At 29.8% G+C, this 19,814-nt stretch overlaps 1 protein-coding gene across 21 annotated transcripts in view; it reads left to right on the forward strand.

Annotated features, from left to right (window-relative positions):
• Positions 1-19,814, forward strand: part of Pcdh15 (protocadherin related 15) — a 1,622,160-nt gene that overhangs the window by 1,496,827 nt on the left and 105,519 nt on the right. For all 21 annotated transcript variants that reach the window (XR_015440346.1, XR_015440347.1, XM_087184836.1 and 18 more), the window contains one exon: positions 1,812-1,952. Coding sequence is in view for 19 of the 21 variants with exons in the window: in XM_087184836.1 (XP_087040962.1) it covers positions 1,812-1,952 (141 nt within the window). In the remaining 2 variants the exon portion in view is untranslated. The remainder of the gene's footprint in view (positions 1-1,811; positions 1,953-19,814) is intronic.

Raw genomic sequence — 19,814 nt, forward strand, 5'->3', positions numbered from 1 at the left:
TCATACTGTAACTAATCCTCAAAAATTTTTGGATCATGAATAAACCTGAATGCTCAAAGAGCCACATCCGTATTAAAAGCCAAGTATGTTATGTAGTGCAATTGCTTAGTTAACTTTAGTCATAAAGCCAAAAATCATAATTAAACAGGTAATTTGTGTTTTACTTATCCACCACTTGTTAGCCTCTGGGATTAGTTCATAATTCAATGTCACTGATTCTTTGTTTCACATAGTTTCTATCCACTAGTTGTCCTTTATTTTCAATTTTGATAGCCTAGATAATCTGGCATATTTTAAGTAGTAAATAAATACTTAATATATGTTAATACTTATCTGCAGTTTGCAAGGAAATTACAAAAGCCTTTCTCAAACATAGCAATGACTAACTTTACTAGAGATAACTGTGCCTGTAGCAAATTTTAAACATCTTACTTAATGCATTACTTCTCTTCTTTTTTCTATTGTACTGATATGCCTCCTCCATAAATGTAACTGAACTTCCTCGTCCAAAATTTGACTACAATAATTTTTCTCTATGATTTCATCAGTTCTTTTCTTTGAAGATAGCACTGTGGCTTTATTTACTACCATCTCTTCCCACAGTGATCATCTTACTTTTAATTCCTTTATTAATTCAATCAAGAAATATTTGTTAACCATCTATTACATATTAATTTTTATCACAGCAACTAGGGATAGAACAATGCACAAAAAAGATCCTTGTGCTCTTAAAATTTAGCAGTCTATGGCTGGGGATTTAGCTCAGTAATTCTGCTGCCTGCCTCAAAAGCACAAGGTCCCGAGTGTGATCTCTGGTACCAAAAAAAAAAAAAAAAAAAAAAAAAAAAAATTAGCAGTCCAATAATAGAAAAGAGATAATAATAGTCCTTAAGAAAATATATAATATTTTAGGTGGTGATAAATACCATGGAAAAAAGTAAAGTGAGGAGAGGATATGGAGAATGTAAGAGTTGGGATATTATAAGCTTGACTAATGTGCCCTTCTTTTTATATATAGAATGCATATATATTCATGTGATACAAACATAAATATAGAATACATATTTGTTATACAATCTGTATCTAAGTATAAAAATAATATGTAATGATTTACATTACATATAAATATTATATGGTGATTTTACATATTATATATACAAATTATCATCATAGAGTATATATTTGATGTAAACTGCCTTTAAGTGTAAATATATACTATATATCTATACTTTTATGTATGATAACTGTATGGATACATTTTATATGAGATATAATAAAAACAAAACTCTACATATATACATATAGAGATCAGGACAAAATATTTATGATATTTATATTACAAATCATTTAACAGTTAAAATCATTTAAAATTACCAGTTTATTCTCTCGTATGTTCTCAGCATACCATTAAATCTGCAGAATATGCATTAAGTCATAAAATGTATAACCCAGTAAGATCTTGAAATATTTCTTTAAGTAAAATTAAATGGGTTTCTTTAAAAGAGCTTTTGTCAAGGTAGAACACAATGTGTACCTGTTGTAACAGAATATTACACAGTGCTCCCCAAATATAATGACCATAGAAGTATTGATATTGAAGGAAAATTTCAAAACAATAATTACAATTTCAAAGCTGCATTTAGGAAAACACTGATGTTGATAATTTCAAGGGATCAAACCATTATTTTAGCACTTTTGTATATTACAATTATGTGTTTCTTAGTATTTTTGAAGCTATAATGACTAGTAAAGGTAATATTTCCTTCACAATGTGAGGAAAATTGTAAAAAGAATTGTGTTTCAAATTCTAGATAAGTTTGGAATCAATAACATCACAGGTGTTATTTATGTGAATGCCCCACTGGATTATGAGACAAGGACAAGCTATCTACTTCGAGTCCAGGCAGATTCCCTGGAAGTGGTCCTCGCCAATCTCAGAGTTCCTTCAAAAAGTGAGTTATATTACCTGAGAATTTCACAAGAATTTTATGGTGTTTGTATTGACTTTTTTAAAAGTGAAGTATATATGTGTAAAATAAAGTTCCCTGCGGAGAGCACAATAAGATTGTCAGTAGCTATATTTATTCATTTTAACAGATGGTATGCAGCAATACTGGATGTGATTTCATACTACTGAAATGTAAAGCCAATAACATATTGTTTGTGAACTATGTGTACGATGTTGTTAAAATGCCATCGTTATCTGTGCATGTAAAATAACAAAATTTATTTTTAATCTCATCGTGAGACACTGGATGAGCATCTGAAATATATACTTTAATGGATATAGGACCCCTAGACAGTATGTGAATTGCAAGGCTTTTTGTACTTAACTATTTTCTTACAGCAGAAGGAAAACTGTTTTAAAATTAGTGACTAAAATATGTAATTGAAATTTATATATAGTATCATGTTTAATTCACATACATTTTATGAGAGAAAATTATTACCTTATTTTACACAGACAAAGAAGAAAAGCTTCACAGGTACCGAAAAAATGACAGTCTGTAAAGGAAGAGTTGAAGATTAAACCTACATTTAACATTTTTTGTCATTATAATTTACCCACACAGAAAAGCAAGTGAAAATCAAATTGTGAAAGGGGATAACACAGATTTTAAGGGTTGCTACCAATAATGGAGTAAATGCTATTCATTTATATTCATTGAGCACATACTCTTTTGCACTAAAATAATCCAAACTTTTATTACTATAGCATTCCTTTAAAATCTAGAAGATCTAAGAAAACCTCATTTAACTTAACTGTCCATAGAATGGAGGCACAGATTGTAAAATGGAAAACAGTATCTGAGACATTCACCCTGTGCTTTGGATGGTCCATGGACATCATATCTTAACACACCAGTAGGCAGCATCTTTAAAAGAAAGTACAGGAACAAAGAAGAGAGAATGAGAACATTAACAAGAGAGAAAGAAGAGAAAGATCAGGGAAAAAGGCAAAAAATGGATGGCAGAGTTTTTTGTACCAGTTCATGAATTGATGAGCATGAAAGTAAATGCCTTTTAAAAAAATTATTGCAAACTCTACTTTATGCAGCTGGTATAGAAGGCTGTATATTTGCTTGTAGAGATATAAACCAATCATTTGTAAAATTGTACAGAATGAATCTTTGAAATTAAAGGAATTAAATTGTCCACAGTGATTATGAATTATTTGTATAATCAAATTGTTTTAAAATAGCAGACCAGTTTTTTTGAGTTCTTAAAATCTTTAAACTTCAAGCAATTATTTTTTAATAAATACAAAAGACACTTCAAACTGTAAATTGAATTGGCTAAACAAGTAGACAAATTTTAGAATAGCTCTAAATAACATAATGTACCTTATCACAAATTCAAATAAATGAGAAAGATTAGTTGAAAGCTTCTTTTTAAATGAATAGCTTTAGGAAGAAATTTTGTATAAATATTTAGATTGCAAGACCTAACGTTTCTCAGTAAATAACTGTGTTTTTAGGAATAGGGATACAGCAAGTTCTTATGTGTAAATATAACTATCTTCTATTAGTATAATTTAAATGCAAATATTAAGACTATTAATACACAAATATACCCTTTTATGTGGCCCTGTGTGCATGTACACATGAGACCTGTTAGCAAATTCATGAATTATCCCTCCAGATATACATGAAGCCTAGGAGTATTAGTTTGTTTGTGTCCTGATGTTTTGAATATTGTTAACATTTAGTGACTGATCTTCACCCATTAAATTTGAAATATGAACTTATGCATTTGAAACAATTTCATTTATTAATAACTGTTAATATCCTATAATGTATCCTCAATCTAGTAGCTATGCAAATAACAATATTATTATGTAATTGAGGTTAATTAATTGTTTGTCTAAAAGTTCTTCTTTAGAACTTGCTGCCCTGGTTCCTTTAGTTCTTCCATATATCACATGAATAACAGAAAGGAAAGTGGAAAGTTTAATTCATTAAAGTATTTTGTGATTTCCTTACCAAGAAATTATTAATAAAATGATCTTCAAAGTAAATTTTATAAGTGTACTCTGATTTCATATCTTTATGCAGATTAATAATTAAAATAAAAAATCTTAGAATTCATTTCATAAACTTAAGGAATATTTAAGATATTAACCTTTCTGTATGGAATATTTCTTTTTTCTAGTGCTGGGAATCAAAGTATGGAACACTGTAAACATGAATATTACAGAAAATATTATAATGTGCATTTATTTATCAACTATCAAATTCAGTGTCATCACATCCTGGGAAATAGACTGACCTATATTTCCAACTATTATGCACTTCGTTATTCTGAAGCTGATCAAGGATATAATATCCTATCTTTAAATATTTTAATATGTATTTCTTAAAGATAAGGAGTCAAAACTTTAATTAAAATTTCAGCATTAACGTTCATCCAGATTAACACATGTTCTTCAGTACTAACATATATCCAGTCAGTATTAATATTAAACATTTATTTTCACCAGAATCCTAACAAGGTTTCATTCATTGTACTTAGTTAATATATCTTTTAATTTATTTTTAATCTGTAGCTTTGTCTCACTAACATATTTCATTCTCCTTGACATTTATTTGATTAAGAAACCAGAATAGAAGCAAGCTGTGGTTGCTCACACCTGTAATCCTAGCACGTGGGAGTTTGAGGCAGGAGGCAGGAGGATCATGCAGAGTTCCAGGCTACTCTGGGCTGCATAGTGAGTTTCAGACCAACCTGGAATAGAGCCTGATTTTTGATGACTACATTGAGAAGTGATCATTTAATGTTTTCATTTTTACTCCTTATTGTTAGTCAGTAGTTATATCTAGAGGCCCATTCAGATCCAAGTCGTTTTGTACATGTTTTCTAAAAAACACAATCAATCCTCCTTTAGACATCAAGTCTCTGATTTTCTTTTGCGACGGTTGTAGCCATTGATAATCATGTTCTAGATTCCTTAATCCTTCCTTTCATTTCTTCTGTATTCACTACCCAAAATATTCCTACAAAGAGAAACTTCTCATCTCAAATACTTGGTGACTTTGATATCTTGCACCCACCAGAAGAATAATATGAAAGCAATGTTTAAATCTTTCCATTTATTTATTGGTTTTCAAAATAATGAGTTGATTCACTGTCATTCTCTAAATAGCACTGAGAACACATATTTTGAAATTTTATGGCCATATTATCTCTTTTGTAGCTAAGGTACTTGATTTTATTACAGCTTTAAGGTTGAGAGAAATTATACACAGCCCAAAGGGTGTGGCTGTGCTCCAGCAGAACTGTATTTACTAAAAGAGGCTGTAGGCTGTAGTTCACTTACCAAGTTTTCACTCAAGTGCTTTAGATTTTTCATCTGGACTTCTAGATGTATTTTCCTCTTTTTAACTACTAGATTTGTCATTTAAATTTCATTAATCATCTATGAAAGCAGTAGATATATAATAGATAATAAATGATGAATGAATGATTGAATTCTATGAAATACAAACTAACAGAAGGCATTTTTAAAGAGTGTATTCTTCAATAATTTAAAAGTAAATAGGGTTAAGTAATTTTTCTACTACCATAGCTCTTTCACCCACTGCAAAAATAAAAGTAGCAACCATAAAATGAAATGTGTCCCAGTGAACACAAATGTGATATATTCAACAACTTTCAGCCCCACTCAATGAACTCTAGCCTCATAATGTCCCTGATGATAGGTTGCAGATCCACAAGAGATTTGGGTACTACAGTATTCATTGTCTTGGTAATTGTTCATTAAGTATCTATAATATTCCAGACCCTTCAATTTGATTTCAAGAAATAGAGCTAGTGTATCCAAGTTTAAGTCCTTAAGACCCTTTATGTTCACTGCAAGAGAAACACAGAGACAGTGCCACTTTAAGAGTGATGGCTGCTGGAAGAACATGTGCAATGTACAGAAGAATAAACAAGTAACACTCGAGTGATCAGCAAAGATCTTCCAAACAGCTTGACTTTTGAGTTGTATCCTGAAGACTGAGCATACAAGATTTAAAAGGGCAATTTCAAACACAGTAAGCAGATATTAGAAATTATCAAAACCAACAATTTTATAGAAAGTTATGACAGAAGTGCCAAGATACAATTTATCTAAAATTTTAAAGAGATGTGCAAGATATATATATATATATAGGTATTATAATATATTAAAATCAGAGTTTGCTGCTCTAAAACCCCTTACTTTCAAGGAGAATTAAATATAGTCAAGTAAGTAGAAATTTAGAAATGGTTTTGTGTGAAGTATAATATTAGGAAATATAAAATTGCACTGGAGTATCTTCCATAATACACTCATTGACCTGAAAGGAGGATTGTAGAATAATTAAACCTTCCCACCTAATGTTTAATTTTTGCAATTACATAAAAACACCCTGTCCCTATGTTTGCAAGGCACAGTGAATTCATGTTTGAGGCTGAGTAAAGAAATCTAGAGGGAAAAAGATGGAGCAAAAGCTCTTACAATAGGTGGAGATGAGGGAATCTATAGCTATATTTGTATAAGCATATGATCCTAGAATTATGCAGGAAAAAACCCTGAGAATGTTGTCCAAGAACCAGATTTGGAAAATAAATGAATGCTAGTTTTCTAGATTTTGTTCAGTAGGATCATTTGAGGGCAGGATGCCTGCTAAATTCATACTAAAATGACAAGCCTGACCTAATTGAAATGCACCATCAAAATTAAGTTGCCCCAGCATAGCACACCAGCGCTGCTAGCACCCATTCACAATGTCTCTTTTAAACACAGCTTTTACTCAAGAAATGTTCAGAAGAAATATTTTCTACCTACCTCATGCATCTTTTCTCCATGATCTCAAGGTCAGATTGTGGCAAGTCTAAGTGATGAAAAAAATGAACTGAAGTGTAGAGGATTAAGAAAAGGCAGTAAAAAGTAGTTTACAGTCTCTTTGTGAAAGGCAAAAGAACTTCCATTAATACATCAAGCTGGGGAGGAAGAAAAATATTTATCTTTAAATGAAATTTGAAGTGCTGATTAATATTTTGAGCTTTTCATTTTTTATTATCATAGTAATTCTTATTGAATAATAATTTTTCCTATTTATTAGTAGGGGCTAGTATGACATTTTAGTATATGGATACCATGTGCACTGTAAAATTAAGCCTCCCTTTATCCACTTTTCCTCTTACACACCTCCCCTACCTCTGAGGACTCCATTTACATTGGCTTTTTTGAACTTCCATATATGAGAAAGAACATGTGATTCCTTTCTGTGTCTGATGTACGTCACTTGACATAATGTCTTCCCTTTCCACTCATTTTGCTGTAAATGACACAATTTTATTTTTCTTTATGGATGAAATAGATATATAATATATATTATATAATTATATATAATATATATAATGCCTTCTCCATTTATTCACTGCTATCTACTGTTTATAGTGCCCCAATAAACATGAGGTTCTAGATATCTCTTTGGTGTTTTGGTTTCATATAACCAGAAGTGGGGTAGCTGGATTAAATGATAGATCTATTTTTATTTGTCAAGGAAACGCCATACTATTCTCCATGATTGTACTAATTCACATTCCTACCAATGGTATACTGTAATAGAGTTTCTTTTTTGTATACATGTCAGCATTTTTTAGTTTTTGCTTTGTAATAGTCATTCTGATAGGTTGAGATTGTTTCTCATTGTAGTTTTTACCTGCATTTCCTTGATGGCTCATGATATTATTTTTCCATATATTTGTTGATCATTTCTACTTCTCTTGAGAAATGTCTATTCAGACCATTGGCCCATTTTTAAATTGTATTACTTTATGTTATTATATTTTTTACTTCCTTATATATTCTGATTATTAATACATTGTCACATGAGTATTTAGCAAATATTTTATCCAATTTTGTACCTTGTCTTTTCATTTTGTTGACTATTTCTTTTGCTATGCAGAAGATGTTTAGTTTGATGTATTCCTGTTTGTTGATTTTTACTTTTATTTTCTGTGCTTTTGAGATCCAATTAATCACTGACTATATTTTTGTCTTAATATGTTTCCTCCATTTGTTTTCTAGTTGTTTCATAGTTTTAGTCCTTACAAGTAATTATTTTTAAAGTCTTGGTATTTTTTCAGCTTTTATTAAATAACAGAAAAACTATCTCATATCAACATTCAATAAGAATATTAGAAAAATACTTTTTAATAATTATATTCTATAATGCATTAGGTTAAAAATGGTAGAAAAATACTTTAATAATTATATTATTTAATGCCAATATTAAACAGTTTATTTCAGTGTGGCTACAAAATAAAATGTAGCAGAGACAATTCTGATGGGTTTAAGATTCATCCAGATAGTTTTTTTTTTTATCTGAAATTGATGTATACCAATAGACAAAAACATGTACACATAAATATAAGCAATACAATGTATTCAATACTTGAATAATTCTGGAAAGTTAAGATCACATGGTGAGGAATTTTCAATATCAGGCTAACAGTATGTAGATATGCAGCACATATACCACTTACACAATTCACATGCTACCTGACTTTGATAATTAAGAACACTGAGCATGAGATCTCCCTACTCCTTCCTCACCAACACTGTAACCTAGGTAATTTAGTAGCCATTGCTACAGATGTTTTAATCACCCAAATGTACTTGTGAGCTCACAATACTTAATATTATAGTGGTGACTCTGAAATCCCTAAGGTGATTTCTCTTCCTTAAAAAAGCCAATAATAAGGTGTTGATTCCTACTGTTTCTCTCACTGCAAGCTCTCTAACCTAGATTTCTTTTTTTAATATCCTTCCACTTCATTCTGACAGATATTCATACTATTTCTCTTGGCTCTCACATTGACTACTAATTAAATCAAATCAGTATCTTCATTTCACCAAACAAAGATAGATGTGAAATAGCTATTTCTAATACATTATTTCAAAAGTATGAGACAACTTCAATTCTTATTCATATGCTTTATCTCCTAGATTAACTCAGTGTCTCTTGAGCACACAGGATAAATGCCCTTCGTCCAAAAGAGGCTTCAAGGAGCCTGTGTCCAGGAGAGAGTGTAGAAATTTGTTAGTACTTCTGCCACAAAGTTATCCCTATCCTTTTATTTTTATGTTGCACAAAAGCAATAACATGCTACTTTATAGTTCCAATTGATCTATGTAATTCCATAAGTGAAAGGGCAATTTTTGCTTTTTATTAAAATTATAATTATTTTTAAATATGGAGGAAAAAGCAAAGCTTTTAATAAATCTGTTATTGTGTTTTGATGGGTTAACTAGATTTTCAAAAAGGTATAAAAAACAGAATAATTAAGATAAAATTTAAACTGATGATAAAAATAACTCAAATGCTATTAATTTCATTTCATTTTTGCTTTAGGGTACAGGCTTGTAATGCAATTCATTTTCTTGGCTTTCCTGGTTTCAAACAGAAGGTCTGTGACAAATAATGCTAAGGACTCTTAACTTATTGATTGGCTTACAAAAACATTCTTCATAAACTTGAGTAACAGTATTGAAGCATGTCACATGATCTAAAACCCAGGTGTGATTACTGTTTTACATTTGTACTACAATTATATAGTCACAATTCTAGAAACTCTATTAATAATTTATTAATTTAAACTTGGAGACCAGTTTATAAAAATTATATGACAGTATTGTTTTCAGTAATTCCTTTCATTCTTATTATCTTAATAAACAGAGTAAAATAATTAAATTTTAATAAATTAAAATTTATTTCAGGATACTCATGGCATATAGTTATTTCTCAAAAAAACCTGTACAAAATAGGTATTTTAAAAATTTAGAAATTATTGTGGAATTTTATTACTCTGTTTCTAAATCTAAGTGCATTGATGCATTGCTTATTCATTAACCCCAAAATTGGTTTGTTAAACTAATGGCAATGATGTTCAGGGGCCAGGGATTTAACTCAGTGGTTCTGCTGCTTGCCTCACAAGTGCAAGGTCTCAAGTTTGATCCCCGGTACCAAAAAAAAAAAAAAAAAAAATGATGTTTACTAACCCTTTTAAAAATGGAAAAGAGATTACAATATATATATATATATATATATATATATATATGTTTATACTTGCACATTTAATATGAAAAAAATGTGTTTTATGAAGAAAACATTTTATATTACTTTCATGGGCAATTAAAATATTTAAGAGGATAGGAATGCATAAACTGGTTCTTTTTACTTATTCCTATCACTGTGCTCAAGTATAAAAACAAGAGATAAAATGTCCTTTTTCTTGTGAAATTGTTTATAGCTAGTCAATACATAGTTAAAATAACTATTTTTGGTGTTAGGAATTGAATTCAAGGCCTTGCATATGCTAGAAAAATACTCTCATTGAATGTCATCACCAGCCCAGTAACTTATACTTTTTAAATTTTAAATTCTAAATTTAAATTGAGATTCAAAGTCCAGGTCATTCATTGAATCGTAAATATTTTTGCAAGTTTATGTTCTATTTCAGAGAGTAGAAATCATTTGATTAATAAAGAGACTCTAGGACTGTACAAGAAAAACAGTGGGTGCTTCTTACCTCATAAAAGCCTTGCTTTTAATAGAGACAAAGCAAATCCTATGTTTAATGCACATGCAACTATGCCCAGAACTGAAATTTGTTCAATTATATATGTAGCTAAAATAATCAATTATTTTGCAATAATCATTGCAAAATTAAAGCAACTATTTGCATAACACAAGTAGAAAGTTTACATTAGCCATTAAAATTATGGGGAAAAATATCAAAATTTTCTACTAAATCACATTATTTATTTTTGTTTATGAGTTCAGCCTTTGGCCACCAACAGTCTGTTGTTATTTAATCAAGATCAGGTCTTAATATAAAGAACAAAGAAAAGAAAGAAAAGAAAAATCTGTTCTGAACTTCCTTAACTTGACAAAAATAAATTTAAGTATTATATTTAAATAAAAAGAAGTACTAACAAAGGTATCATATAGAAGAATGTTAATAGAAGTGAACTTCAGAAGGTTCATCATCTTAACTTCAGTAGACTTCTTAATTCTGTTAGACATCTCCTAGATGACTTCTGTTCTCAATTTCCATATTGATTGGATTCTTTTCATTTAATCTCAACGAGGTGTTCTTGCTTACAGTGTTCTCTCTTTTAAGAATATTAACAATATTCTTCCTTCGTTGTTTTTCCAATCAATTAATTATGCTGCAAAACTCAGTTTAAAAGTCATTGAATTTTTTAAAGTTTCCTTAATGATATGTAGTTGCTCTCATATGGGGAACAAAAAATATGGCCCGTGATTAGTTCTCCATGGCAAGCAGATGTTATTATTCAATTTTTGTTCCCAGAGTTTCCATCACAGTGATATAGAAGTTGTGTGTGTGATTTTATGAATGGTTACTGAGGGAGACTAGCATATATATCAGTATGGGCCTGGAGAAGATGTATTTTAGGTGACAATGAAAATTTGAGTTGGATCTTGAAAGAGAAAATGTATAGACATCAGTTTGGAGGTGGAGAAGCTATATTTCATGGAGAAAATCATATTGTACTTAATCATATATTTGTATTATGAGCTTTGAGCAAAATATATGTAATTTCACCTGTGATAATTAATGACATCATAATATTATAATTCTTTTCAGTGAATTATGAATTGAATGATATTTCGGTGAATTCCAAATTGGGTGATATTTACAAAGGCATTTGATGAATTAAACATATGAAGTGATAATAAAATCTGAATTGCAAAGGCAAAAAACAGAATCTTGTGCATTCCAAGGTAAAAATGGTACATATACATATAGCAAGAATTACTGGGACTCTGTCTTTGATCATGAAAATGAGATGTCCATCAATTATTATCATAGTTTATGTTACATGAATTGGTAAAGGTTTGCTGGATCATTTTATAATTATTTTAATTCTTTTTTTGAAGCTAGTGTGTTATTTTATTGTAAACAGTTTTGAGTACTTTTTTTTGTTAGTACATATACATGTTTGTATTACATAATGTTTACATTGCTGTGAGGAGCTGGTTCATGTACATAATACATTTTAATTTTTTCATCTCCTTTCCCCCTTTCCCTTCTCTTCCCTCCATCTTTTGATCCATTTTTCATTTGAAAAAGATTGATCTCCCTACTTCCCATTATCTGTCTTGTATTTTGCTTTTTGTAATGTGGGTTTCATTCTTTGACTCATGCTAGTATTCTTAATTCCAATTCTGTAGAATCAAGATAACTTAGGTAAGAAACATGATGACATGGACTACTACTTGAGTAGGAAAGATATGTACCTTATTTAAATACTATCTCAAACAGTTTAAATGATACCTTAAACTGTTTAAACAATATCTTCAAATATATTAGAGAACACATTGAGAGATATTTAACAAATTCAATGAGGCCATTATTTTGGTTATATGTGATTAAACACACATACAGAAACATACATGCATATATCAACATAAAATTTCAAACATGCTAATACTTTTAAATTCACTTGAAACAATTATGCTCCTTTTATTTTGAATCATGTCTAATATGATTTTATTGTCACATAGCCTCTACAATATTATTTTTATGCCATAGAGATTGTGAGGAAATGTCAGATTAAAAAATACATATATACCAGATAGTTGATAAAGCCAAGCGTATTTCTAAATGTTATAAGAGGTTAAGTTTTGACAAGATGAGATCCTTATCTTTAAGGAATTTATGGAGACAAAATGTGGAGTCAAATGGACTTAGTGTCAAATGGAGACACTAAGAAACCTAAGTATAAAATTAAGTAATAACATGGGGAAGTATGTGGCCAGTTGATATGTAAGAGACACAGACATGGAGAATTTGAAATTAAAGAGAGTCGATGGCTGAATAATTCCTTCATTGAGGTAGGAAATGGACATGAAAAGCAAGAACTGATTTTACTTAGATTGACCCACATGGATAAGAGTATGTGGAATCATGTAGTAGAAAAAATTGAAGGAAAACATCAGAAGTTAAAGTTTAGTCAGGAGAATATTTATGATGACTTTAGAAAATAGTGAGTAGTACAGTTCTAAAAAAAGAATTAGTGAAAAGAGGAATGGGAAGGGTATGAATGAAAGAGATATCATAAAATAGTTTACCAAAATATGATCTGAGCCATCTGTTGACAACCATTTGAAATGTTTAATATATATAATATTTTATATATTATATATATATAATTTGCTCTCTGTAAAACTAATGAATTAAGATATCTACACATATAAAATGGAAATCTTAATATTTAATATGTTCCCTTTGTTTCTGTTTTTGTTTTGTTTTTGCAACTATTTTGAAATATGGACTGTTGCTTTTATTATTTTGTTATGTTTTTTCTCAGAAACATGAGAAAGGTTGTTTCAATATGTGAAATATCTTGAAGATGCTAAAAAGAATAGGTCAATGGCCTAGTCACAAATTAAGTTATCAAAAAAAGGCAAACTTTTGAGCTTCCAGAACTCATCTGTCTTTGTCTCTGTGAAATTTGCAGAAATGAAAAGCAAAAGATTTTTGAGAAGCTATTCCATTTATCAAATGGGAAAAGAGAATAACCACTGAGCAGCCCAATGGAGTAAAGTAAGATGTGTGTAGTAATAGCTGCTGGCCAAAGTAAAGGAGAAGAATGGTTCCGGAAAGACAGAAAATGAGCAGAACACTAATTTTTGTAGATACTCAAGAATATTTATGACAAAAGAAGAAATCCTGGATGGCCTGTATTTGAAACTCATAGTGACACAGTGTTAAATAAATGTTTAAAAAAAGCGCTGATATTTGGAAGAAAATAGGAAAAAAGAGTATGTAAGGATTTCTTGTTTTTATCAGAGTAACAGGCACATATTAAATTTTATTTTTCTTAAATATTCAGTGATTTATTAATATTTACATTTTATGAGCTATGCATATCAAGTTGATCTATCTATTACATTAATGCAAAATTGAGAATTTTATAATTTAGAGAGAAGCCTAAATTTACCTTGTCCTTCTTTTTAATCATTATTCAGAACACAAGTCTAGTAGTCAATTCTTCCAAATTAAATTCATTTTTTTATTCCTGGAAATGTTTATAAGCTCAATTAATCAATCTTGTTCCTGTTTTTAATCCCTCATGGTATCTTGTACCTAATTAGTCCCCCATGTAATATCTTAAAAATAATTACAGGCAAGCAATTCAAAGGAAATCATTATTTTAAATGCTGTCACTTTCAATTTTGAAAGTCTGTTGTCAGTTATTTATTTATAGCATATGCTTACCATCAAGATTCTTTGAAAATGATTGCTTTGGGGGAAGAAGAAATTAATACACACTATATACATGTACCAGCTCTCCACAGGGAATGTAAATATTATGTACTACTCATATATACCGACAAAATTAAAACCAAAATAAAATTCATAAGAAAGTTAACTACTCTAACCAGTTCAGTGCCAGTGATTCAATTTTGTTTATAAGCAGTTCCTTAAATGCTAAATATATATAAATGTAGAGGACAAACAGTAAAGAAAAAATTTTATTTTAAAATCTAGTATGAGCAAAAGTTTTATAATTCAAATGACTTAACAAGTAAATGTTTTGTATTCAGACCTACCTTAATAGAGTAGCAGAGGGAAGGCAAATGCCTAAAACTTGTGTATAATTGGTTAGCATTCCTGTTTTTAGTATCAGAGAAGACTAGCTGTGGTTTTTTATTAATATTTTCTAAGTTTCAGAATTCTCATTTTCTGCTGAAATAAATATGTCTATACCTCATAGAGTAAGAATTTTAAGCATGGTAATTTTTTTCAAAATAATTAACTTATTGGAAAATAGAAATACTCAATTTTAAAAGCTATTATTTTTATAAGCTATAATATATTTGAGGCATAGTTAAAAATGTTGTAGTAATATTTAGCATTCTTCATTACCCTCAAGATTATTGTAGATAGATTTTCCACATGTTCTCCCTTACATTTAAGGTCTTTAGTTTTAGATTCCCCTATCCTGATTGTTAAACAGATTATATATGTATAGGAGACATTTTTCTCCCCAAATAATGATCAGAATAAATGTAATTGCCCACAGTGTTAAAGGAGGAAACATGCTAAAATATAATATTTTATCAAATCCTACAAAATTAAAAATTTACATTTTATAATGTCTTTTGGAATCTTGGAAGGAAATCCAAACTCTGTCTAAACATAGAGAAATAGGGTCTACCTTCACTTGTATGGGCCATAGTGATCATTCCAACTCCTCTTGAAATAGATATTTGGTTGGATAAAACAGAAACTACTCTGAATTACACTACAAAGAATTTGCCAGAATACTTCCTGGCTTGTAAAATTAAAGGAAAAGCTGAATAGGCCCCAAGGACAAAACACAGAGAAATTCCATAATATTAGAAACTCAAGTAGATATTATTTTGGGGGCAATGCCATCAAGATAGCTCAAGACAATGACATTCATGAGAGTGACTGTCAGTTGAAGGGCCAAGTCTCTGAGGAAGAGGGAATCTGACTGGCCTCCATTGAATCATGTCATATGGCCAGCGGTCAGGTAGGCAGTAAGGTGACTTCTACAGTTCATGTAATGCAGAGGTAATAGTAACCAAGGGAAAAAACAGGATATTCTGACCAAAATAAAGGAGAAATAGATGTTGACCAGGAAAATAAAAAGCTTGCTTTACCTTTGCAGAAATTATATTAGAACCCAAATGTGGTTGACTGAAATACTTGCTTGTGAGGTGTAGAGAATGGTGTGAAAGAGTGGAATCTTATTTGAAAGTTAGAGTGCTGGGTTTTTATTTTCTATCATAAAGTAAATGTTAATTTCTAGTTTTTCTGGGTGGTGCTACAAAATATAAGTAGCCGATTTTCTAACTTTTTGAAATTATCAGTTACATTGCTTCAGAAATTACGCTTTCCAATGAGTAGTTCTGAAATAATTTAAAGATAATACTTGGATTTAATGGCCCATTGAAAGAACTATGAACCCCTATTTTCAAGTATTCATTAAGGACTTTGCAAAGAAGCTAAATTTGGCAAGTTCATTGCACTAAGTTGTTGTAATTGTTTCACCTTAAATTGCTTATAAAACTTCTGAAAATATACAATTAGTATGTTGTGAACCAGATGACTATTGAACTAAATAAATATATACAGAAAAGGAATAATTAGATTATATTTACATTCACTTGTGCGTTTTGTCATTGCTTATTGTTGGAACAAAAAATGCATGTTTTCAGCCAGGAAATTTTGATGCAGAAAGCAAAAATTCATACAATGTCTCGCAGGCTGTTTAAGTGACAGAAATATTTTAGAAAAGGCATATAAAGTACCCAGTAAAGTTCATCTCAAGTTTTTTTCAGAAAGTATTTAATGATAAATTGAAACTATCTATAATTCCATATTTTTGACTTTTAAAAAATTGTATATTTTATTTTAGATATTTTCACTTAGGATACCTACCCTACACACAGATAAAATTTGATCATATATGCTTAGAAATGTAGGCTCTTTTTTTTAACCTTATATTGTATTGTACATACTCCCTATTCCCTTTAAATTGCAGATTTTAGAAAGACTTAAAGATTCTCTTGAATTCTAAAAATAGCTCACATTGAGATCATAAAGTTAAATGACTAAGTAGATATGTTGTCATAGGTTTTAGCCTGAATTTTACTTGTACCACTTCCTCATTGTCTATTTTTAGACATGTAATTTCCTCAAGCCCCAATATCTTTTAATGATAAAAGATAATCCGTGATACATATAATGTTATTATGAGAGTAAATTAAAAGAATACATAGAAAGCACTTGGCCCCCAAAGTTCTCAAATATTATAAACAGGTAGAATTGCCATTAATGATCACTGCCAATGGTATTTTCTATATGAAGGAGAACTATAGAAACACCCATATTTATATTTTATCAGAATTTATATTTTATTAATATATGAATGGGTAGATAGATAAAAGGATAGAGATAGATAGATAGATAGATATAGATTTCCACTGCTATGGCAAAATACAGATATAAATCAACTCTAATAAGTACATTCAGCTAAAGAATTTACCAATGGAGTTAGCCCCTAATAATCAAATCGGCTCTTGTGGTGTTTTCTAATCCAATCAAATTGGCAGTAGAGATTAATCTTCACAAAAATAAGGTAACAACTTATACAGGAAACTTTGACATGTAAATATTTCACCCAAGAGAAAAAAATTAATAAACAAACTCATTATGAAAAATGGAAAGAACAAAACAGGTGTTTTAGTCATGCGATCTTTAAAGTTGTTGTTTACAAAAAAAAAAAAAAAAAATTTTCCATCTTTATTAGGGTGCAGTAATTTGCATTTTTAAGGAAGAAGAGGCATCAGTAAGCATTTGTAAATGCTTGGGTTTTGTAGTAGGATAACTTGAGTCAAAATCTCAGGCATACTATATACTAAAGAGAACTTAGGTTAAGTTGTTTAACCTTTTTTATTTCTTACTTTATTCCTTTGTAAGAATGAGAACCATAATAGTTCCCGTAAAACTTTCAACTTGAAGAGTTTATTAGTTCTCTAGCCCTTGGAATATTATCTGGCACATATACTGTTCAACACTTATCTACAACAGCCAATAATGAATTTTACTTAGACACAGAAAAAATATAAAACAGTGACTTGTGTCTATTCAGTTTTTAAAAGAAATAGGGAACTTGTAAGATAAACTATTTACTGATTTGATCTTTACACATTGTATATGTGTATGAAAACATCATATTGTATTCTATGAATTTGTACTACTATTATGTATCAATTAGAAAATAAATAAAAGTAAATAATGTATAATAGAAAAATATTCATGGTGATTGTTTTTGACTTGAATGAAATCATAAAGAAAATTAAACTTTTTAAAATCACATATAGATATAAGCAAGGGCGATTCATACAATTATCTACACAATGATGCAAACCTGTGATTGCACAAACCACACCTTATTATATGCAATAGGGTAACAATAAATATAAAGTTATTTAGTGAAAAAATAGATTTCGAGGGGAGAATAATATACAAACTGATAGCAATAAATAATAAATGCATATATCATATATATATTCACTTGTTTTTCTGGTATATGTTTTGAATTTACCTATTTATTTTCTTTTCTCTTTAATTTTTTTGTTTTGTTTTGTTTTGTTTTTTGGGGTATAGGAATTTAACTCAGGATCTTATGGTTGCCCGACAGGCGCAGGACCACTGAGCTAAAAATCCGCCCCTGAATTTACCTGGTTAAGAAACGCAGTTTCATGTTCCAATCCTAAACCAATTTACTCTGGAGAGTTGTTAAACGTTATTTTTGTAATCAAGAGGAGAAACGAACACAGAATTATATCAGAAAAGAAGGGGCAAGAAAGGTATCCAACTGAAAACTGAGATGCTTACAGTGATACCTCTGTTGTTGAAGGGCTCGAAATTGAAACTTTCCACTAGTTCAAAAAAAAAATTTGCTTAGTGTTCCTAATTTTGCTCAACAGTCGAACGGAAAATCCAACTTGAAAAGAGCTGTATGAGCTGAGAGAGTCACGCGTAGTGTAGTAGACAGGGACACAAAGCAGTGACGCTTCAGTCAAAGCTCTGCTCTTGCCCGGAACATACAGTATTTATGTTAGTGCATTAAAACATTCATCATTGCCCTTTTTATTTTGCTCTTCGTTTGCATAAAATATCATAACCATGGCTCCAAAGAAAATTAAGGCATTAAGGCTATTAGCTGTAAAGGTAAGAGGAATACTGTTGAGAAACACAACAGAGTTAAAGAAAGTAAACAGTGCAAAATTTGTTAAAATTCTAGAAAAATGAATTTATAAGTGTAATTTTGGAGCTCCAGAACCAATTATTTGGTTTCTATAATTTCTTATGGGAAAGATATGTTCAGTTCACGAATTTTGGGGGGTTGGAACACGAATTTAGAATTAGTGAAATTTGACAACAGAAGTATCACTGTATCTTTGTTACATATTATTATTATTACTATACAAAGTTAAAGATAACCAAATGTAGCTACGAATAATTTCTTAACTAAGATATTTAAATACTTTGATTATCATGCTTCATTATCTTCTAATAGAATTATGGTATAGAAATACTATTGTCATTAATCTCGACAGTTTTTAGCCTACAAAATTGGATATGATCAAATTGCACATTAGATTCTAGTTTGACAAATATGAGCCTCAGCACAATCAATGATATGATACTTATTTTGGAAGTATGTTACAACCAAAGAAAGAGTTGGAAAAGTACAGTTCAATCATTAAAATTAAAAATGTAATTTACATAATATTTAAACTCATTGAATATCAATAGAACAAATATTTCTCTGAATTTTTCTATTGATATTAATTTTACAGATTTTTGATAACTGCTAAATTGATATTATAAAAGCTTATTTAACTGCAGTCTGCTGTGCATTTATAAGATGTATATGTATACTATTTTAATGTTAGTATTTTGGGGGTTACAATATCAACTTTCACATTATTTTTTCCCAATATCTAAGAGCATATTAGTTTCTTGAAAGATTTTTTTAAAGCACAAAGTGTTCCAAATAACATAATATCTTTGCCAGAGGTGCCTAACCTTATGCTATCATTTACTAATGTGCCAGAAAAACATAGATGTTTCTAAATCTAGCATTTATTTTCAGTGAGTTGAAAATCGACTTCTGTTGTTTCAGTTATTACAAATAGGGACCATAACTAAGGTACTCACTAATTGAGAATATGTGCTCAATCATGCAACCAGAACTAAAATCAATA

The sequence above is a fragment of the Heterocephalus glaber genome, unplaced genomic scaffold (genome assembly GCF_053883595.1).
Source record: "Heterocephalus glaber isolate CG9 unplaced genomic scaffold, H.glaber_assembly_v1.0 deba00001497, whole genome shotgun sequence".
NCBI classification, from domain to species: Eukaryota; Metazoa; Chordata; class Mammalia; order Rodentia; family Bathyergidae; genus Heterocephalus; species Heterocephalus glaber.